Source organism: Mus caroli, unplaced genomic scaffold, assembly GCF_978045245.1.
Source record: "Mus caroli unplaced genomic scaffold, Mus_caroli_1 scaffold_10, whole genome shotgun sequence".
Classification (NCBI taxonomy): Eukaryota; Metazoa; Chordata; class Mammalia; order Rodentia; family Muridae; genus Mus; species Mus caroli.
Window position 1 is genome coordinate 22,872,712 of NW_028227265.1, and position 23,685 is coordinate 22,896,396.

The window sequence follows — 23,685 nt, forward strand, 5'->3', positions numbered from 1 at the left end:
TTCTGGAACTCACAGAGATCTACCTGCTTCTGCCTCCTGAGTACTGGGATCAAAGGCCTGAGCCACCACATCCAGCGGGAGTCTACACTTTTAAGCTTTCTGGGTGAGGCACTCCCTAGCGTAGGCTTGAGAGCTTGCGTTCTGGTCCAGATGATCCTTATAGTTGGACCAAAAAGTCAGTCCAAAGCCCCAGTTCAAGAGGTAGAGAGGCAGGCAGACCGTTAGGAGTTTGAGGCTATCCTAGTCTACACAGTGAGTTCCAGACTGCCCAAGGCTAGTAAAGACCCTGTTGAAAGAAAAAGAAACAAAAGGGGAGAAAAAAGGAAGAGTCCTAGGATGTAGGAAACCTACCTAGCCTACAAGAGGCCCCATATCCACCCTCAGGGCTATAAAAATAAGTGAAGTTAAAATGCCCAGTCCTAGACAGACCTCATCCCAAATATTTAAGTCAGAGAGCCCCTAGGAATGGAATTTTCCTTAGTTACCACCTAGTGTAGAAGCACACGGAAGAGCCACAGGGGGTGGCGCACACCTGAAATCCCAACAGAGGCAGACAGATACAGATGTAAAGGCTAACCTGGAGTGTGGGGGGGCAGAGCTTAGTAGTTTAGCAGTAAAGTGTTTGCCTAGGAGACAGGTGGCTCTAGACTCATTCCCAGCACTGAAGAGACTCGCAGCTCATTCAAAGTAAAGGCTTTCCCCAGAATTCGGCGGAAAGCCCTTTAACAATTGCTGATTAACTACTCAGCATTTCTACAGACAAGAGGATTAGAGGCTGACTCCCTTTCCCCAGTCATCTGGCTCCTTAGAATCCCCTGTAGGTTCACCTCACCCTTCCACCCACTACCCTAGCCTGCCTTTCTAAACCTTAGTCTCCCTTTGGAAAGGGGCAGAAAGGACTGCAGCAATAAAGGAATTGGACGTGGGGACCCCAGCCCCGGTCTCATCTCGATCCTTTGTCTCCTCCGCATTGGACCTATTGATATATTCTGCATAACCTGCCTCTCCTCCTCCCCACCTGATGCCAGGAGGAACAGGTTGCCCACATTTTCACGGGGGACTCTGCAGACTCTCTGGGCTGGCGCAGGATGGGCTGTTGGGTACACTTAAGAGTGAACACAAGCCGAGCGGTGGTGGTGCATGCCTTTAATCCCAGCACTTGGGAGGCAGAGGCAGGTGGATTTCTGAGTTCAAGGCCAGCCTGGTCTACAAAGTGGGTTTCAGGATAGCCAGGGCTATACAGAGAAACCCTGTCTCAAAAAAACCAAAATAAATAAATAAATAAATATTACAAATAAATAAAGAGTGGCCAGAAAGAGGGCATCAGCCATGTGCACGTGTGTGCGCACACACACGCGCACACACACGATGGTTAGAACAAAACCGGGAAAAGAATCTGACTTTCCGATGTCCCTCAACAGAGGAATGGATACAGAAATTATGGTACATTTACACAATGGAGTACTACTCAGCTATTAAAAAGAATGAATTTATGAAATTCCTAGCCAAATGGATGGACCTGGAGGGCATCATCTTGAGTGAGGTAACACAATCACAAAGGAACTCACACAATAAGTATTAACTGATAAGTGGATATTAGCCCAAAACTTAGGATACCCAAGATATAAGATACAATTTGCTAAACGCATGAAACTCAAGAAGAATGAAGACCAAAAGGTGGACAATATGCCCCTTCTTAGAATTGGGAACAAAACACCCATGGAAGGAGTTACAGAGACAAAGTTTCGAGCTGTGATGAAAGGATGGACCATCTAGAGACTGCCATATCCAGGGATCCATCCCATAATCAGCTTCTAAACGCTGACACCATTGCATACACTAGCAAGATTTTGCTGAAAGGACCCAAATATAGCTGTCTCTTGTGAGACTATGCCGGGGCCTAGCAAACACAGGAGTGGATGCTCACAGTCAGCTATTGGAGTATCACAGAGCTCCCAATGGAGAAGCTAGAGAAAGTACCCAAGGAGCTAAAGGGATCTGCAACCCTATAGTTGGAACAACATGATGAACTAACCAGTACCCCGGAGCTCTTGTCTCTAGCTGCATATGTATCGAAAGATGGCCTAGTCGGCCATCACTGGAAAGAGAGGCCCATTGGACTTGCAAACTTTATATGCCCCAATATAGGGGAATGCCAGGGCCAAACGAATGGGAATGGGTGGGTAGGGAAGTGGGGGGCGGTATGGGGGACTTTTGGGATAGCATTGGAAATGTAATTGAGGAAAATATGTAATAAAAAATATTAAAAATTAAAAAAAAAAAGAATCTGACTTTCCTGTAATGACCTCCCCTCCTGTCTCTGGGGTCCCTGAGGCCCAGTTCACACCTCTCCTAACTGCTTAGCCAGTACTTGAGACACCAGGTGCTACTCTAGGGAAACAGGAGAAGCCAGAGAACTTCTGCTCTTGGGAAGAAGCCAAGAGAATGGAGATCAGAGAAGGCTTCCTGGAGGAAGCATCCAATGAGCTGACCTAACAGGTCTAGCAGCTGGGCAGGAAGCCCAGCCAAGTAAGTACCTGCTGGAAAGGAAGACAGAATGTGCCAGCTGGTGGCAGGGAACCTAGCGGCACTATCAGGAATGTGAATCAGGGCCCCCACCCTGTGCCACCTGGATCAGAACCCAAAGGAGAACAAGGGCTCTGACCAGCTGGGAACCGGAGCAGTCAGAGGCTGGTGTCCAAACCATTAGCTATTAAGACCCTACTGCTTGTAATGGGGGTGGGGGTGGGGATCAGGCTAGAGGGGTCTAAGAGTCCTTGTCACAAAATGGTGCCAGGGCCTCTGTACAGTGCCACCTACCTCTGTGCTCCTCCTGTCTCCTGCTGCCCACCACCTACCTGACTCCACACACACTGCCCTTTGCTCAGAGGCTCCATCCTGGCTGTGCCCTTAAGGCTGCCCCCAGCCTCTGAGCTCTCCCCTACCACAGCTCTCCATCTTCAGGCCCAGAATGAATGAACAAACAAACAAGATGTCTGCTAAGCGAGGATGCTGCCATTTGCTGAGATGGGCTCCTAGAAGAATCTAGAAGCTGATGGAAGGGGAGGGCTGGGAGGGAGAAGGAAGTGTTGCGCAATCACTCAGGGCAGTCACAGAGCAGCCCCAGAGGTCGCACCAGGCCTGGTCTGACCATGCAAGCCTCTCCATGAGATAGGGAACAACACACCCTTCCTCCTCGGGGGTTTCCAGCTAGCCTGGGGCAAGGAGAGGGAAGAGGGCCTGCTGGCTACTCCAGCTTTCCAGGATTTCCCACCTCGATGGCATCCTAACAGGCCCCAGCCCTATTGCAGACAGTCTCTATGACCTGGGAAGGACAGTCAGGAACCAAGAACAAGCTTCCAACAGGAAGTTTGCTCACAGACCCCACCTCTCTCATGTGAGTCATCGTTCAAACATCCCATTGCTCTGGAATCTTGTGGGGGGGGTCACCCCCCTCCTTGGCTTACTGTGGCCCTCCCCTCTCAGCTAGCACAGAGACTGCCTCTTCCCTCTCTGCGCATGAGCAGAGCCTGCTGCACCCCCTGAGGCTCCGACAGCTGCTCCAGCCCACACAGGCCTGGCCCCACCTGCATTCTCAATGTGCCCATTGTCTGATAACTTGGCACCCCAGCACTTTCCACCACCTCAGATCCCTCTCCAGACCCCCTTGGGACATGGGGAGGCTTGTGACCAACATAAAACTCCCGGGAGGCCCTCACGGGGTGCAGTGGAGGAGTGTGTGATGGTCGGAAGTAGCAAAAGCACTTTTCCTATGGGAAGCTGTTCCCACAGACAAAACTGTTCAAGGCCTGTTGGGAAGGAAGCAGTTTTATATTCTTTTTTTTTTTAAGATTTGTTTATTTATTATATGTAAGTACACTTTAGCTTTCTTCAGACACTCTAGAAGAGGGAGTCAGATCTCGTTAAGGACGGTTGTGAGCCACCAAGTGGTTGCTGGGATTTGAACTCAGGACCTCTGGAAGAACAGTTGGGTGCTTTTACCTGCTGAGCCATCTCACCAGCCCCCGCAGTTTTATATTCTTATTCATGGAAAACTCCATTTAAAAGATGAAATGGGAAAAAAAAAAAAAAACACCAGCAAGTTGTCCACTAGAGTCACGTGGAGTTGGTTACAGAGGCCACTGATTCAGGGAGGGAGCTGGAGTCTATGGAAGTTTCCTTATCTCTGATCCATATTTAGATTTTGGTGGAGAGGTTCCCCTCCCAGTTTCAGACTTACAGAGTTTAAGGTTTGGAAAACATCTACAGAAGACAAAATAGTTGCTCATGTAAAGCGTCTGTGGTGGTGCGGCGAGCATGGTCTCTCCCCATTGTTGCCAGCTATGTAACTCCACGCCGCTCCCTCACCGTGTGCACCCTCCCCTCCATCACTACCGCTGTCCTACAACTGTCCTTGGCACTCACAGAGTTAACTGCCTCCACTCCCCCTCCCACTCCCACCGAAGTGATTACAAGAAAACTCCTAGGTAGTAATTTGGAAAAGAAAAGAAAAAAAAAATAGTGATTAAAAGGAGCCGCGAGAAAGCGGAAGCACTGCCCACTTCCACCTCCAGGTGACCAGATTTCAAGGGAGCACAAAGCGGGCAGTAAGTAATGCCCTCTGTTACAGGTTTCTTTAGCAGTTTGGAGCTTGAGGCTCCAAGTACCCAAAGGACCAGAGATAGAAACGGACTGCAAGGAGGCAGGGAGCGCTCAGGTTCCTTCCTGGGAGCTTGAAAGTGAACAACCTCAGGTGCGGCTGAGCACAGGGAGGGGGAATGTAGGCTGGGTTGAGAGTAGCTTTATCATGTAGATCTCGACTGGGGACCCTGGGATGGTAAGCAGCTTTTACAAGCTTCCACTATATATCATTTGGAAATGGAATTATCTCAAAGTCACACATCAACAGCTAGTTTAGTATTCAATGGAGGCATGCCATGAACACTGTAGCTATTGTTTGGTGAAAATGTTTCGAGTCTGGCTCTGATCCCTGGCCAGTTCTTCTGCATTCCCTGAACTTGCTAATTTATGTACAAACTAAAGAACTAGAGGGGGCTGGAGAGATGGCGCAGTGGTTAATGCAGAGAACTCCAGTTTGATTCCCAGCACTACCGGAGAAGGCTCGCAGCTAGGGAGGGGGGGTTGTCTCAGGGCCTCCTCGGGCATCTGTACTTGTGCACTTGGGTATTCCTATAGTTCAGGAGGATATGGGAAGAGGAGAACAAGGACGTTTCTAAATCAGACTCCTATCACCAGATCTACAGACAAAGCAGACTGCACCTGTAATGCCAGTGCTGCTGGGGACATGAGGATCATCTCAAGTTGGAGGCCAACTGGGTTACATCATCATTCTAAGGCCTGCCTGAGCTATAGAGACCCTCTCTCAAAAACAGCAACAACGCAACAACAAAAACCAAAACAAACCCCTCCATAGGCTTAAGCACCAGGCACTGAAAGCAGAGGTGAATGAATGTTAGGTCACTGGCTCCCTATCTCCTTTCACAGGTAAAGGGACAGACGGATAAGCAATTTACTGAGGTCCAATGGCAAGGAGGGTCCAGGCCACCCAAGCCCGCTCCTCCCTCCCTGCTGACTGTCCTTCTATGTTGCTGCTGTAATTTCACCAACTGAAGAAAGAGCAAGCACTCAGGAGTCATCTTGACATCTGCTGTTTAACCTGACACTTGGTGACCCGGTCCCTAGGGTGCCCCCCCCCCACCTTAAGACAGGATCTCATCTGAAAGGTATTTACTTCCCTCCCAGGTTTTAAGGACTCCTATTGTTCAAGCGAAAGGATTAGCAAGAGAAGAGGGGAAAGGGGAGAAGGCAGAACAGACTCCAGAAGAGAAACCAGCTGAGGCGGCCGAAGAGGAAATTTCAAAACCAAAGACTCCAATCTGAGCCCAGAGACCTGTGAGGTGCACCAAGGGTGTGAGTGAGCGCCTTCCTTCTTCACTGTGAGATAGTCTCCTAATGCTGCCCAGACTCACCCTAAACTTCCAGGCTAGATCCTTCTGCCTCAGTCTCCTCGATGGCTAGGGTAACAAACAGGTGGATGTAGACAGGGGGTCTCCTTTCAGATGTAGATTAGAAGTTCACTCCCTTTATTTTATGGGCTTTCTCCACGGGTTTAGTCAGGCCTGGGAGCTGGGTGGTCATGAAACTGGCTACCTGAACTTCACCAAGAAGCTACTAAACACCAGCCATGTCTGCAGAACTCCTGAGCAGGAAGCCAGGGAAAAGGGACAAATACACGTCGAGTGAGGGACCTTGGAACAATCAACCCTAAATGGAATACCTCTGCCAAATCCCTCACCTTGGGGGCCCCAGGGAGCCTAGCAAAGAGGAGACTGGAGGACATCAAGGAAACACAATTTGAACAATGCATGCATGAACTCAGAGACTGTGGCAGGACGCATAGGGTCTGCAGGGGTCTGCACCAAACGGGGGACATTAGAGCTGAGTAAAGTGGACACACGGCCCCACCCCTAACCCAGAAGCTATCTCGAACCACTTGCAAATGAAAAATTAGTTCTCTCTAAGTGTGTCTCCATGGAGAAACAAACCACTCAGTTTAAGGGCCCATGCCGGCCAACACAAAACAAACTCAACAGCAGCTTGGAAAGTTGTCCCATAATGTTGTGCCAGGACATTTGTTTCTAATCTTACAGGTCATTTACATATATTACGGCTTCCGGTTTTGTGTTTTTACTGACCTCCTGTTTGCATGTAAACTTGTGTGTCTCTGTGTCTGCGTCTCTTAAGCTTTCTCTTTAACTTTTTCCCTTTGTCTGTTCTGTCCTATTTCCAGTTTGCTTTCACCTTATTATTCCTTTCAGAGTCCTGTTTGCTAAGGAGAGAGACGGCTTGAAAGGGTGTAGATCCAGATGGGTGATGTCATGGTTGATTCACTCTTGAAAGAGAAACCTTCCCAGGTGAGACCTCTCTATGACTCAGGACCCTGCCCACCTGTTAATGTACCCAGGTATGTCCCACTCCTGACTCAGTGAGTGACGTTTTCTGATAGGAAAGCCACGACTTTCCCACAAACAGGTTGGTCAGCTTGTTCCCTTTTCAAACACTCCCACTCGGGCATTGTGAGAAACCTGTGGGGGAGGAGGTCTGCAATCTCAAGTCTTGCTGGTTTCCACATCAGCAACAGGTCACCAAGGGCAGCGCCCAAGAGGTTGTGACAGAAATGGACAATCTCCTCAGACTGCCATGAGAACACTGGGGAACCAGGCTAGAGCCATTTTCCTTAGGCAACAAGCCAAGAGGTGGGGTGGCTAGGAAAAGAGCATTCGATTCTGGTTTGAACCGGATACCCTTTGAAAGACGCCAGGGCTGTTCCCCGCCCTCAGGCTTGTTCAGTGAATGCTACCAATAAGTGCTTGAAAGCGTAGGAGGTCAGCACCCAGAGGACCCAATCTAACTTTATGCAAGGCCCAATGGGTTCCATGTTTTTAAACCCATACTGGGTTTAAACCTATGGCTGGTGGAGTCTACTTTTAACCCGAGCTCCAGAGGCAGAGGCAGGTGGATCTCTGAGTTCAAGGTCAGCCTGGTCTACAAAGTAAGTCCCAGGACAGCCAGGGCTACACAGAAAAATCCAATCTCAGAAAATAGAGGAGTTCCATAGAGACAGCGCCAGGGCAAGCGTGAGCTGGACGGGCACTGGGCGACTCTGTGCCTCAAGGAGGAAAATCAACTAAACATGGGCAAAGGAGATCCTAAGAAGCCGAGAGGCAAAATGTCCTCATATGAATTCTTTGTGCAAACCTGCCGGGAGGAGCACAAGAAGAAGCACCCGGATGCTTCTGTCAACTTCTCAGAATTCTCCAAGAAGTGCTCAGAGAGGTGGGAGACCATGTCTGCTAAAGAAAAGGGGAAATTTGAAGATATGGCAAAGGCTGACAAGGCATGGTCTACATAGCCAGTCTACAAAGGCTACATGATAAGACCTTGTCTCAAAAAGATGTAATGTCCTGTATTTTGATTTGGCACTTCTGTCCATGAATCAGAATGGTGCATCTTCCATATGGATGTAGAACTCCACTATCAATGGATATTGACTGGTCAACTGGATGGGTCTTAGACCCAAGAGCTGGTATCTGATGGGGGTAGCTTTGCATTTTTGTCTTTGAGCTTTCTACATCTCTCTTCTAGCTCCTTCCAAGATGCTCAGACCTGCCAAGAATTAGAAGGTCTTGAACAATTAATGGGCTGCAGGATGAAGGTTAAGAGGGCAGAGCTGAGAGAGCCTGCTTCAGGAATGCGCTGCCTGACAAGGGAAAGGCAAACGGGTGTCGGGTGTACCTTGAGATTTCCATCGGGTGCTTCCTTACACCGAGAAGTGTGAGGCCCAAGAGACTCATCTGACCTTTAGACTCTGGGCAGCAAAGTTCTTTGTAACAAGACAATTAGGTAAGGTTACACTGTAGCTGTGCAGGGCTCAGAGAAACCAGGGGGTGCCAAGAAGAAACACCGGGCCTGAGAACATAGCATCCCTTCCTCATGGGCTCACATGCTGAGAGCCCACTGTATCTCTGTTTGCTAGTTTGGTGTGTGTGTGTTGGGGGGGGGGGGGAGGCGGTACAGGGGGTATGGTGCACCTCTGGAAGCCACAGGATAAATGGGTTCTGGAAAAATAAAACTCAGGATGCCAAGAGGTACAACATTTACATTTACTCTGAGCCATGTCACCGGACCCCATTTTATCTTAGAAAAAAACAAAACCCACAGCACAGCTTCTAAAAAGAACTGTACAGAGCCATATTTACCTTCTGGACCTCTCACTCCTCCATTCACTCATACAACAGATGAGGTCTAAGAACTTGTTACGGCCTGAAGTACAGCTCAAGAACCAACAAACACAGAACACCCTAACCTCCTCAAATTGATGTTTTTATGGAAGACGACTATGAACTGAGGAAATACACAAACCACATGACAGGTTCAATGGTGGAAAATACCAGAAAGGCTGGGATGTGGATCAGCAATAAATAGGGTACTTGCATAGCCTGCATAAGGCCCCGGTGTCTCATCCCTACCAAAACCACCCAAAAAACGGGGAGGTGGGGGGGCTACAGAAAAATAAAGCAAAAAGAGAAGGTCCTCATTGCACAGGCAACATCTTAGCAAAGCTTTGAAGGACACGGGTGAGTGGTACAGACATCACAAACAAGTAATACATAGAGTGTGATTGTACACACCTGAGATGCTACTACTCCGGGACAGGAGTATTAAGAGTTCAAAACCAGCCTCAGCCTGAGCTGCCATGGTATTCTGAGTACAATCAGGAAGCAAAGCATCTGAAGAAGTACATGTGGGGAGTGGGGCGGCGGACCCAGAGCCTTGGAAGTCATGGGCAGGATTTTTATTCAGTGTCAAACAGGGAATCCCAGGCAACTTTAAACAGGATGAGTACTTCCTAACTTAATTTTTTAAGGAAATTATCACTCTGGCCAGGCATAGTAGCACATCCCTTTAATCTCAGAACTTGAGAGGCAGAGGCAAGTGGATAAATATGCCTGAGTTTGAAGCCAGCCACATCTACATAGTGAGTTCCAGGCCCAAGGCTACATAATGAGACCCTGTCTCGTTAAAACACACACACAGACACACACACACTGACCACTGGACGGAGCAAAGGTGATGTGGGGAGAGAAGGGAAGGAACAGGGAGGAAACCCCAAAAAAAGCTGCTGCAGGATCTCCTTTGGAAACAGATGGCTCTGCATGCCAAACCACAGGAACAGGTGTTAGTTTAGTCTTGAACTTGTCCAGGTAAAATAAATCCGAAACACTTTCGGCTTCTTACAAGCTCTCCTAATTACAAAGCTAAGTAATTATTATCTAGGACGAGGCCAATTATCCCACAGGGGCCGGTGCTGGTCCCCATTTATGAGCTGGCTCATGGGGAACAGGTTCATCTTCAGGCACACCAACCACATCAGGTCCTCGTGGTAGCATCTAAGCATCATGCCCTCCCCGCCGTTCACATCTCCCACGTCTGTCTGCCTTATGTGCCCTAAGCAAGTCCTAGTTGGAACTCACTTGTTAGAGGTGTGGATGGGTTTCCTTCCCACCTCTCCATGCCTGAACGAAGATCTCCCCTCCCCACCTCACCCCCCAACAGGACCCAGAAAACTGAAAAAGACAGGCCTGTTTGGATAGCATGTATCTGATGTATGTGAAGGTCAAGAGGCTGAGTCTCAGGCCCACCATCTCACGTACTAGGCGGTGGGCTGATGCAGGAGGCTGCAGAGTAAGCTCAAAACCAGCCTGGGTAGCAGTGAGACCCTGTCTCGAATTAAGTTTTTAAAAAGCAAGAGGATGGAGATGTATCTCAAGGGTAGAGGGCCTGCCTAGGAGTTAGGGTCCTCTGCATAGCAATAAAGAAGGGAAAGGCTGTGAAAGGCAAAGGGGGGAGGGGGGCCCTCTCAAAGGCAAATAACTGCATTTTTTTTTTTTTTTTTTGGTTTTTCGAGACAGGGTTTCTCTGTGTAGCCCTGGCTGTCCTGGCACTCACTTTGTAGACCAGGCTGGCCTCAGAAACTCAGAAATCCACCTGCCTCTGCCTCCCGAGTGCTGGGATTAAAGGCGTGCGCCACCACGCCCGGCCAAATAACTGAATTTTAACACCACAAAAATCAATGAGATTGAGGCACAGAAATGTCTTTCCAGACAGGAGGAGGGATGTCTTTCCTAGCCTCAGGAAAGGAAGTGGGCTCCATGGGACAGCCTTGAGTCTGGTAACAGGCAGAGGAGAACTGGGCAAGATTCCTCTTTCTGCTTTTCCTCACTGCTAGGAATCAAAGTCAGGGCCTCACACTCATTAGGTTTCACCTGACCACAGAGCCACACCCCATGACTATCTCTACCTTTTCCACAGAAGATCTTGAGAAGGCTACCCAAGAGAAATCTAAATCTGTTCAGGGGAAGCTCTGGGTGAGGAGTCAGGGTGAAGAGGAAATCTCAGTGCCAGCCATAAGTAAACATTTGTTCATTCTGAGTTCGAGGCCAGCCAGGTCTACCTAGCAAGTTCCAGGACACAGAGAAACTCTGTCTGGAAAACCCGGGAGGTGGGATGGGGGGAACAGAAAGAGAAAACCCTCACCAGTGGATAAAAAGGCCCAAGGGCCTGGGGCAGACTTTCCTTTACTGTGCCTGGCCACATCCTCTTACAAAGGCCCAGCAGGTAAAACTGATCGTGCCTGTTGTGCTGGCCCCTCTTCCCAAATACCTTGCAGAAGTCTCAGTAAGCAGAGATGTTTCTGAGCCTCCCTGAGAACAGAGGCTGGATCTCTGATGCACTGGCTACATTTCCGGGTCCCCTAGCACCATGGACCATGGGTGCTCTTGGATCTTGGGCCTCAGGGTAGATAGCCAGATGCCTACACCCTGGCTGGCACCAGGTGTTTACTAGTCAAACACCTGTGACCTAACTCCTGGTCTGTCAGGAAAATGAATGTTGTGTCCATCCGTGTGGTAGGTACCGTGGCCCTTTAAAATCCTAGCGCTTGGGAGGCAGAGGCAGGCGGATCTTTTTTAGTTTGAGGTTCAGTAAATTGGGGGAGGGAGGTTAATCTGTATTTGTGAATGGCACCAGATGACTCAATTCTTGTCCATGGGGGGTGAACCGGTCTCAGAAAGTGGGTCAGAGAGCATTTTGCAATGGGTCAACAAATGGGTATCCTTAAGCATGTGTATTATGAAATAGTTCTAGAAAAACTGAGGGTTTGGGGAGCAACAAACTTGAGGCCATCCTGAATTCCCAACCCCCAGCTACTCTGGGGCCCTATACTTCCAGTCCAGTTTGAAACCTTTCTAAGGTACAGCAAACCCACTCCCAGCATTGTAAGGAAGAAAACACCATTGGACTTCCTTCTCTAACAAAGGCAAGCTCCTGGTCAACCGTTTGCAAAGCAGTGTTTGCTTAGTACAGAAGCCGGGGGAATGAGGAAACTGGTTTGACTGGTTTGCTGGGCGGGAGAGAGCTTAGGGGAACTTTCAACCAACTTTAGAACCAAGGGTATATGGAGAGGGAAAGGCTTCTACCGCTGGCCCGCAGGGGGTCCTATGCACTCTACAGTATTCACTGAGCATTTGGTACACGCCCCTAGGATACGTATGCATATGATTATATCCATTTTGGAGATGGGGATACTAAGGCTTAGAGAAGACAGGCCTGGCAAGAGTCCCAGCTAGGGGCTCTTGGGTGGTGCACACTGGTTATTCCAACACTTAGGAGGTATAAGTGAGAGGACCCAGACATTCTAAGCCACATGATGAGTTCCAAGCCAGCTCATAAGAGCATAGAGTGGTGAATCCCTGTATATCAACACCCAGGCAGGAGGCAGGCGGATCTCTGACCAACCTAGGGAGCTCTGGGCCAGCCAAGGCTACCCAGTGAGTCTCAAAAAATAAAGACAGAAGAAAAAAAATCACTAAAAAAGACTAATCGTTTATTTCTAGATCCGGGTTTGATGCGTCCCTTCTGTGGCCTCAGAAGCTCTGAAGAGAGAAGGAGGAGACTCAGGCCAGGCTCAGCTTCCAGGGAGACTGCTAGGCAGAGCCCTCACAAGTACAATCAGAGAATCCAGCAGACCTACTGTGCCCTGCTCACTTTCCTGGGCCGGGGCTGCTCTGGGGACACAGAATGGAGCCTGAAAGGCAGCAAAGATTGATTCATGCATCCATTCATTTGTTCAAAACAAGACTTGCAGGCCTACTGGGTGCCTAAGAAATTACTTTTCTTTTCTTCTGTTTCCTCCTCCTCCTCTTACTAAAACAAGGTTGAGACCATGTTTAGTATGTAGCCCTAGATAGCCTGAACCCCACTACAGAATCAGATTGTCCTTATTAACCTTCTAACAATCCTCCTGCCTTATATTTCACCATGATAAACATTTTTTAAAAGCCCCCCCCCCCCAAAAAAGGGCAGGGTTCCACAGGCAGCCCAGGCTAGCCTCACACTTGAGATCCTTCTGCCTCAGCCTTTGAAGCCCTGGAATACAGGTGTGGACCATCACACCTGGCTTTATTTAGTGATTCTCGGTAAATTTCTGAAGCAACGTAAGAGACTGGAAGCAGAAAAAAAGACCGAAGACTGACCTCAACCGACAGGACTGTTTATTTCAAACGGTGCAGGACAGACACTCTCCCGTAGGGGAGGGGTGTCTGTGAAAGGCGAAGGGGTACTTGAGGCTTATATAGGTGGTTTTGGGGAATACAACTGCTAAGGTTCTTTACAGCCGACAGTTTCTCCTTCCTGGAGTTATTTATCCAGACAAGGCTGATTTATCTTTACAAACGGTCTTGCCCTGGCTATCACGATGTGGGTCATAGAGGCAATAGCAGTGATGAGGGAGGGGACCAGAGTTTCACTATAGGACTTTGGTCAGGGTGTGGAAGAGTTCAAGACTTTTTTTCCTTTAATCTTCCTTTGAAACAGGGTTTCACAATATAGGCCTACAGAGCCTGCAATTTCCTATGTAGACCAGGCTGCCCTTGAACTCTGCCTTCTGGGTGCTATGATTAAGTGCCTGAACCACCAGACTTGGCTTTAAAAACCAAACAAAACATAACAGGAGCAAAACAAACAAACAAACATTACTTAAGTGTACACTCACATATAAGTATGGAGGTTAGAGAATAACCCTTGGAAGTTCTTTCTTTCCTACCACCTGGATCCTGTGGACCAAATTCAGGTCTTCAGCCTCGATGGCAGGTGCCTTTCCCCACAGATTTTTTTTTTTTTTTTTTTGGACAGGATTTCTCTGTGGAGCCCTGATGACTGTCCTTGAACTCAGAGGTCTGCCAGGCTCTGTCTCCAAGGTGCACCGCCACACCCAACTCACTGGCCCTACTTATGCCTGCATTCTTTACATTCATGCATTCCACCCCCCTCCCATATTTATGTTCAGCCAAATACGCTTTACTCACTGCTTTAGCCCCAGAGTCTAGCCTACTCTGCACATACTCCAGCGAGCACGGGGTGTTTATGAATCAAATATGCATTGATGCTATAAATAGCACAGCAAATATATATGATTTTTTCCATACTCAACAAATGGGTAAACTGAGTCTCGCAGTAGTAAACTGACTTATTTATGTAAAGACACATTGGTAGCAGATACACTGAAGTTCAACCTGAGCCTTTCTATACTTTCTCAATGACCTGCTATACTGACTTCATTCTTCTCCTTGGAAAACTTTATGCCCTGAAAAGAGATCAGGGTGAGGCAGAATAACACAGCTGAGTCTGGACTATGAGGGGTGTCTCTTGCTGATTTTAGGGGTTTGGCAGCTTCTGGGAGATTTCAAGAGCTGATTGTCTCCACACCTGGCTTATCTAGCGCTGCTCTTGGAAGGGAATGTGTAACAGATACCAAGGTGAGCATTTCAGCCAATAAAAGGCCCCAGAGAGTAAACCGGGATTTCCATATCCACCTGGCAGAGAGGGCCGGGCTGGAGCTGAGGCAGCTTTCCTTAAATGGCCTGGCTTAGCCTGTGACCTCACCACCTACACTCCTAGGGAGACACAAAGGCCAGGACAGAATGGCAGCCACTAGTCTCCTTCCTGGGATGGCCCACATGAGCCCTAGTCACTGGCATGAGTAATTACAGAAAGCTCAGGAAGCCGGGGGTGGGAAGTGGGTATCTGACGGTGTAAGGTGATCCTACAGCAGGCTTCCATGTTTGCTCTTCTCACTGTCCAAGGCGGCTTTCAGCACATCCTTCAGGACGGAGAAGAAATGGGTGTATTTAGTCCACACAGGTGGCTGCCTGGGAACTAGGTCAATCCATCAAATAACCAAAGCCCAGGCCCAAAAACCAGGCCCGTTTGTCCTACAGACATTCTAAAGCTGTGGAAGCCATCAATTAAAGGATTTACCAGCACCCCACATGGATGTAACTTTGTGTATTAATCCTGTAGCTCTGAAAGGCAAAGGCTAGTAGTCCAGATCCCTGAAAGATTGTGCTTTAAAAATTAAAATAATAATAATAATAATAATAATAATAATCAACAACTCTAAGGAAACAACTTAAACTGGACTTGGTGATTGTTGTTGGGAATCCCAGCCCTCAGGAAGCTGAGGCAGGAAGATCACCATGAATTCAAGGCTAATCTGCGCTACACTGAGTGAGTTCCACACTAGCCTGGGTTAGAGTGCTTCACTCTGCCGCACATAAACTAAAATTAGAACAGGACAGAGATTAGCCCCTGAAAAAGAATGACACACAAACATGCATATTAAATAAAAGTAAAAACAAAAACAAACAAAAAACAGTGAATCAGCTTTAAAACAAGCAAGAACCAGCATAGTGGTACACACTTGTATCCTAGCCCCAGGAAAGTGGGAGCAGAAAGATCACAAATTCAGTCATCCTCTACTACATAGAGGGTTGCAGAACAGCCTGAGCTACCTAGGACCCTGTCTCAAAAAAACAAAAACAAGAAATAGAAACCGAAGAGCCACAGCTGGTGTGTCTGCCCAGCACTCAGGAAGCAGAAAGATCTCTGTGAAATCAAGGGCAGCCTGGTCTACAATAGTGAAGTCCAAGCCAGCTAAGGCTACATAGTGAGATCCTATCTCAAAAACAAACAACAAAAACCAAAAACAGAACAAATAAACAAATCAACCTAACTAAAGGATATGCTTGGATAGTGGAGGGGTTTGGGTTTTCAGTTTTTAAGATTCTGCATTTTAGAAGCCAGAGATTCTACAGGCAAGCTTACAGGGCATCGGGACGATACTAACAGCTCATCAAAGCCTGTTTGTGACCTTTAAGCCACCTGTGTCAGATTCTCAGAAGCCTGCATAGTGGAACCTGGAGCCAAGGCCACAATCCTCGGTTTCCCCAGAAGGTCCAAAGAGTGTCCCCACCTTCCTAAATGAAGGCAATTCATTTTCAATTTTCTGGGGTGCAGTGTGTAATTTCTGGAAAGATACCTCTGATCTAGCGCAATCCCACACTCCACTGGTGCAATTAGACCCCGGGTGAGCAGTGGTGGAGTCTCAGACTTAAAGGGAACTGGAACCCGCCGCGGGAAGCAAGGAAGCTGGATGCTGTGTGGAGGGTGCTTCTCCCACCTAAACCACCGGAGGGGGCGAGGCTCTCTACCTCCGACTGGGTGTGCTCTCAGCGGGGTGAAGTGGCTCTCTGCCTTGGGGGGGGGGATGCTCTCAGCGGGGGCTCTCTACCTCCCGCAGAGCATGCTCTATCTCCTTCTATGCCAGCCACTCTCAGCTCCCCCTACATTAAGACCTCTGTCCTCAGTCTATTTCACAATGGCCTGTTTTCCCCAAACGCATACACATATCCCTTCCTTCCTTCTTTCCACCCTTCTCTCTCTCTTTCCTTCCTCTTTTTCCTTTTTTTTTTTTTTTTTTTTAAGGTCTCATTTCACTCTGTAGCCCAGGTTAGTCTGTAACCCACTACTTAGACCAGGCTGACCTCAAACCTACAACTATTAGCAACCCCCTTGCCTCAGCCTCCCAAGGGCTGATCACGAGTGGGAACCACCACAGCGGCAGCTCACACACTTCACCTCCAGGAGTGCAGGTCACAGGTGTGACCACTGAAGGGGCAGCTCACACACTCCCCTCTCTTTTGTTTTGTTTTCATCCCCACTCTCTTTGAGAGAAAAGGAAACCAAAAAGAGGAGGACCAGTCGCAGATGCTTCAGGCTCCTGATTTCCTTGAGGACAGGAATGGCGTCCACCCTCCAGAAGTTCTCATTTTTACCTTAGGTAAATGACTCACTCGCCTCACGGGGCGTGAGTGAACAGGTGGTACTATCAGTTTTTAAGCGATCTTGTCACTGATACGCAGTGGTGTGAGTGACCAGACACTAGCACTTAGAGGTGTAAATTAAAGCCGGGTCAGCGTCAAGGTGACCCTGGAATCCCAGCACTGGAATCTGAAGCAGGAAAATCAAATTGTGAATTTCTGACCAGCCCATGTCACACAGGGACAAACAAATCGACCCAACCAACACACTGGTGGTTAGGTGCCTGGCTAACATGTAACAACAGGCTGTAGGTCTCATCCTTAGCACTGCTATCAAAGACTGCCCTAACTCAGGCTCACATACGCATCAGCAAGCCACCAGGACTTGCACTGGGATCCCTAATATATAAGCATTCCTGTTTCCAAGCCCACCAAGCTCAACCCTGAGTGACACGACGTCTACTTATTTATTCTCAGACACTCACTGCGGTCCTTGGAAACATCCTAGAACACTCATGCCTCACTAGCCCATCCCAACGTGCCACTGAAGGCAGGCCGGACGCTCCCTGCTCTCAGCAACCTTACCAGAGGCTGGGATTCGTCCTTGGGCAAGAATCACGTGGAGACTGGCTGAAGGATCCCTGACCTTTCCAACCTCAGGGCCACAGGGTTGCAGCCTTTCTGGACCCAAAGAAAGCTCCACAAAACCAATCAGGTCTCAGAAAAGCAAGTAAGACCAACCAGTCGGGCCGCTATTTCTCTGTAAAGTGCACCACCAAACCTGGACCCAACTTCCAAAGCTCACAGCAAACTTTTAGACACCATCATGAGTGCTGTAGATTTTTCAGGTGGTTTATGGCTGGAAGAACAACCTCAGTCAAACTATTCCCAGAAAGAGATTGTGTGTGACTTCTCCTTTTAAAATTATTGTTTTTTTTGTTTATCATACTTTTGGGATCAACTAAAATCATGAGGGGGGAGGTCATTTTGGTGCAAAAGAATTACCTGGAAACTAGGGAAAATAGTTAAAAAAGAAACAACATCAACAAAAACCTGGTCCTCTTGCCTTGCTCCCAGCCATTCCCTACAGTTATACAAAGAAAATTCTAGATTATCACAATAAGACCTCAATATATATTGAGTGTTTGAATGCATGAGTCAGAGCTACCTTTTCTTTTTTTTCTTAAAGAAAACAAAAAACAATAAATAAAAAAACCCTATTCCTTGGGAAAGCAACACCTGTATCGAGTATTTTTATCCTTATGAACAAAAACCACAAGTCATTATGAACCGGATCCTCAGTGACTGTACCTAAATAGTGGGAGTCAAATCCCGGTTCAAATGCCTGCCCTGCTGACCCTGTGAAGTCACTCTATGAGCCTCCAATTGCTCATCATTAAATGGGACTGCAGTCCAACTGGCTCTACCCAGCAGGTTTGGCGGTCTGAAATGATAGACCGGCTCCAGTAATCAGTTGGAGGAATACCGATGACCTCTAAATACCCTTGGCCCATTTCTGCCCCGTATAAATAGCAGAGCCAGACATATCTACCTTGATCAACCACAATCGATAAATAAGACTCCCAAATCTGCCGTAAATTCCAAGGGAGAGTTTTGCCCATTCCACCCTACCAGCATGGTAGCACAACTTCTTGGCGCCTTCCCTACCCGACCCCACTCGGCGGAGTAACACCATCGGAGTTTCCCTTACCTCTGCCCAGGACGTGGCCTCTCTCCAGGTGCCTCTCCGGCACCAGGAAGGTGTAGACCTCAGAACTGAAGCCGGGACTGCAGGACTCAGGCTCCGGCTCCTGGCAAAGCCATGAGGAGACCTGGGATGGAGGAAAAGTAAGCAAACTGGTGACTTGAGGGGGTTCCCAGCAGCCCACACCGAAACCAAGAGTAACCCTTCCCTCGCCTCGGGAGCCAGGATTAGTGGGAGGACCCCCCTCGGGGCACACAGGGACGCTATCCGCTCATCCCGAAACCAGCCGGCAAGCTCCAAGAGCCTTTGGGGGAGGGGACATCTGGGGCCACCACCTGGCAACCCAGTCCACCTTCCTCTCCTAGCCCCATTTGCATCTCACTGGAGACGCCTAGACTCTTCCGGACACCACTTTCCTTCGACCGCGAACGGTCTCAACGCACACCCTCAGATTCCTCTCTGGTACCCCAATCTACGGTCCCTCCCTAACAGGACAGGTGCTTTTATAATACTAAAATCCCTTCCCTTATCTCGGATCGTCCGCGCTACTTCAGGCCCCCACCTTCTACAGGCAGGCCCCCATCCTGCTCCACGCCTCCTCTGTCTCAAACAGGGACCCTGCTCAACCCGGGGTCCCGGGAGCCGGCAGCGTGGCGCGCCCCCACCTGGGAACCTGCGCCAGAGGCGACCACTCCGCGCCCGTCTGGACCTCCCTCCCACTCCACCGCACTCAGTCCCGCACCGCGCAGCGCCCAGGGCAATCTGGCCCTCCGGATCCCAACTTTCTTGGAAGAAGGGAAGCGGGACCGCAGCCGGCAGAAAAACACAGCGAAGCGGGTCATGGGGCCCGAGTCAGGACCCTCCACATACCTGCAGCAGGAGCAGGAGCGCGGAAAAGCTGCGGCACCGGGCTCCCATGGCTGGCCGGGCAGACGCCGAGCAAACACTGAGCTCGGGTGCGGTCGGGCAGGGCCGGGTTAGGCCGGGCAGGAGTCTAGCAGAAGTTCTTGGGAACTCAGTAGCGCGCCGCGGCTCCCACACCAGTGAGCAGCGCAGAGGCTGCGGCCGCCAGGTGAGCCCGCAGGCACCGCCCCCGGCGCCGCTGATTGGCTGGGGACGCACCTGCAGGTGGCAGCGAAGGAACCACAGGGCCCTCAACTTCCTCCGCCCCTGTCTGTAGTTGGTGGCATGGGGCCAGCCTTAGGAGACTTCCCAGCTTCCTATTCCAGGGTCGTTCTAATCCTAGCCTAGCTGTGCTAGGCTCCCAACGGAGACATGGAGTTACAAAGGACTTTACTCTTTATGAGGTTTCTGTTTTGTTTCTTATGTTTTTATTTTGTTTGGTTGGATGAGTTTGTTTGCTTTGGTTTACATTGTCTTAGGGATTTAAAATGACATTTTAACGTGGAGGGGGGTGCGGGGTGCGCGCAAACGCACGTGCCACAGACTGATTGTGGAGATAAGATGACAGCCTGCAAGAGTCAATTCTCTTCTTCCACCAAGAGGGTCTTGGGATTGCATTGCCAACATCGGCCTTTACTGACTGATCTGTTTCTCCGGCGGTTTTATTTTGTTTGGTAGCTTTTTTTGTTTGTTTTCCAGGGTCTGGAATTGTCTTAGCCTCAGCCATCCTCCTGTTTCAGTCTCTCGAATGCTGGGATTGCACAAGTGGGGTACCAGACCAGGCTAATCTAATTTTCTAACACCTGACCGGCTCCCTTTTGAGACATAGCCTTGCTATGTAGCCCAGCATGGCTTTAAACTCACCATTGTTCAGACTCAGCCTTCTCACTTCTGGGATGGAGGTACAGGTACCCACTACCTTCCTGCCCGGCTAAAATCTGTTCTCTTAACATCAGTTCTCAGGACTAAGTAACCCAGACTGGCTTTAACCTTGGGACCCCCACACAGCAGCATCCTATGCATCCCACATCCGTCAGTTTTTTTGTTTGTTTGTTTTGTTGTTGTTGCTTTTTATTTTAAATTTTTTTACTTACATTGGGGTTCTCCCTCCATGTATGTCTATGTGAGGGTATCAGATCTCCTAGAACTGGAATTACAGACAGCTGTAACTACCATGTGGTTGCTGGGATTTGAACCTGAGTCCTTTGGAAGCAGCCAGTGCTCTCAACCACTGAGCCATCTCTCCAGCCGTCATCAGTTGTTTTGTTGGTTTTTTTTTTTTTTAAATAATTTATTTTGTTTATCTGCATTGGTGTGAGGATGTCAGGTCCCCTGGAACTGGAATTACAGCCAGTTGTGAAATGCCATGGGGGTGCTGGGATTTGAACCCCGTTCCTTTCGAAAGGCAGTCAATGCTCTCAACCACTGAGCCATCTCTCCAGCCCTCTCCCATCTGAGCTGGAAGAGATGTTACTCAAATCTGTTATTTACCTACAACTTGATATCATGCAGCAAGTCAATGAGAGATGTCTCTTAAATCTGTTACCTACCTACAACTTGCTATCGTGTAGCAAGTCAACATGTTAAAGGAGGAAAGACCAGAACTCAAGCTCTCCTGTTCCAGAGATTGAGACTTTTAATGCCATAGTCATGGCATAGCCACCTGCACCTGAGAATTCTGTCCCTGGTACATAATTTTAGGATCAAAAATAAAATAGACAAACATTAGATTAGTTTCCCTGTCTGCCTATGGCCTGCCATGTCCGTGTTGATTGGATACATGAAAACAAAGGCACCTCTCATTCCTATTGGTCCAGCCTTGGCAAAACAGAGATTGGTGATGTGGCTCATACATGAGGCCCTGGGTACCAATCTCAGCACTGTGTAAAGCAGGTATGGTGGTGCCTATAATAGGCACATAGGGATTACACGTAGGCAGGAAAATCATGACTTCAAAGCCACCCTCCTCAGAGACAAACTGGATTTGAGCCCTGAGAATCTCAAGAAGCAACCAAAAACTACAAAATCATATCCCTGCCAGTCACTAGCTGTGTGGCACTGGGCAAGTCCTCCTCTGTACTAAGGCCAAAACAATCACTGAGGTGTGGAGGCTGTGCCTTTGAAAGGCCCAGCCCTATCTGACTATCAGTATTTCCCATAGTGCTAATGGTGAACCTGAGCCCACAGAGAGCACAGCCTCATCTATAGAGGTGCTGTCTCTAGCCCATGTAACCCACACTAATTCTGCCAGCCTTCCCTGCAGGCTGACCACTCTGTTTTAATGGCTTTCCAAGCACACACACACACACACACACACACACACACACACACACACGCAGTAGCATTTTGGATTTCCGCTTCTTGGCTCCCTCTGCTTCTTAGCCCACCAGGCAGCTCAGAGGGAGAGGACTCTGGTATTTCCTTTCTCACTGAAGCTCCTGCCCAGATCATGCCCTGAAAGAGAAAATGGAAATAAAGAAAGGGGCGTCTTCTCTCCACAGGGCAGCCTCGTCGTTTATTTTTTTTTCTTCTCTGTTACATAAAAATACATATTTTATATCATGGCTGGGTGCAGGGAGTCTTTGGAGCGATGCTTTCTTTTGCCCAGCCAAGCACTAGCCTCAGAACTCCGAGATGACTCTTCATTGACCCTTCCATTACACAGTGATAATTCAATAAAAAGGTTTTTAGACAACAACTAAGGGCAGCAATACAGGTCAGGTCTGATGCACTTTTCAGGCCTGATGCACCCTTCAGATTTCTCATCAAGTCCTCTGGAGAGGGACAGAAAGGGTCACTCAATGCAGGCTGACAAGAAAGCACCAAGAGGCTCCCTATACAGTTGGGGCTCTGTGCAGTAGTGACCTTCCTCAGTTTACCCTTCTGTCAAACAGGCATAAAACTTCAGTTCAGTATGAAGACTCACCGAGCCAGTAGGTAGAGACTATGCTGCAGGAACCGAATTATACACTCTCCCCTCCACCCGCGGCTGCATTTATGAATCCATAAAAGGGTGGTATTAATAGCATTACATTAGGAAGGTTCTCGAGTGGTGGTGGTGGTGGGAGGTGGGGGGAGTGAGATAAGGTTTCCAGCCCAGGATAGCCTCATGCTAACTATGTAGGTAAAGATAAGCATAAACTTCTGATCTGCCTGTCCTCTTCTCCCAAGGACTAGGATTTCAGGTGTGTGTCTCCTCCATACTGTACCAGACTTTCCAAGTTAGTAGGAATAGGTGAAAATCCAACCCAGGGCCCTGAGTATGCTAGGTAGGCACTCTACATATTGAACTGCACGTCCCGTCCCTCGGAAGATTCCCCTTCATACTCTAACACACTTTGTTGTTGTTAGTAGAAATGGAACCCAGCGCCCAGGCTATGGATAGCTATATACCCAGCCCTTTTTGTACTTTTTTTGAGACAAGATCTCCACTAGTTGCCAGGCTAGCCTTAAACTCACTCTATACAGCTCAGGCAGACTTTGAACTTGTGACTATCCTGCCTCAGCATCAACTGAAGGAAGGTTTCAGGCTTGAACCACCAGGCCAGGTGCTTCATAACACTGCTCAGCAACAAGTCTAGGAAAATAATCTATGGGAAAAAACACACATGAGCACTCTGGGAACCTCCCCAGCCCCTGGCTCTCGGTTCCCCACACCCCGCTAAAAAAGCCTCTTAGGCTATCTGTGGCCTGGGAAAAGCTTTCACACAATCCAGCTAACCATTTAGAACTTCTCAGGGTCATTTACATTTTAAAGAGGGGGCTGAGGGGGTTGGGGGGGGGGGGGGGGGGGATGAACTTGCTGCTTTCAAAAGAATGAAAGGCTCAGGCTAGTGTTGGCTAGCTGCTGGGATGGTCTGTGGTTGCACACAATAGCTTATCAACACGAGAGGAGAAAAAAAAAATTTAATCCAGGAGTTAAGATCCCGGGGAATTTCAGGGACGAAAGGGGAAAAGTGCCCTTGAAATCATTCTGGGAAGATTAACAGACAGCCCCACTGCCGGATTTGTGGCACCCAGCCCTCAGTGGCCCCTAAGCTGTAGGCTTCTTAATTGCACTGTAAGAGTCATTTCCTTGATGCCCTACAGGTCACGTGGGAGATTAATGATTAACCTCCTGAGCAGTCTGGGTCCCAGCCTCAGAATCCCAAAAACACTGAAGGTTCCACAGGTGTACACAAGTCTCTGATCCCAGCACTTGTGACGCAGAAGCAGGCAGATCTCTGTGTGTTAGACCAGCCTAGTCTACATAGACAGCTCCAGACCAGCCATGGCTACACAGAGAAACCATGTCAAAGAGAGAGACGGAGAAGGAACAATGCACAGTCTCTGTATTGC

The 23,685-nt window shown here is 48.7% G+C and overlaps 1 protein-coding gene across 1 annotated transcript in view; it reads right to left on the reverse strand.

Moving 5' to 3' along the window:
* The window catches only part of Cdh1 (cadherin 1), a 68,972-nt gene extending 49,472 nt beyond the window's left edge, over nucleotides 1-19,500 (reverse strand). Inside the window, exons 1-2 of the mRNA XM_021170407.2 lie at nucleotides 19,315-19,500; nucleotides 18,451-18,571 (exon numbers count right to left, since the gene is read on the reverse strand). Coding sequence (XP_021026066.1) covers nucleotides 18,451-18,571; nucleotides 19,315-19,362 — 169 coding nt within the window. The 5' untranslated portion in view covers nucleotides 19,363-19,500. The remainder of the gene's footprint in view (nucleotides 1-18,450; nucleotides 18,572-19,314) is intronic.
* Between the last annotated feature and the right edge of the window lie 4,185 nt (nucleotides 19,501-23,685).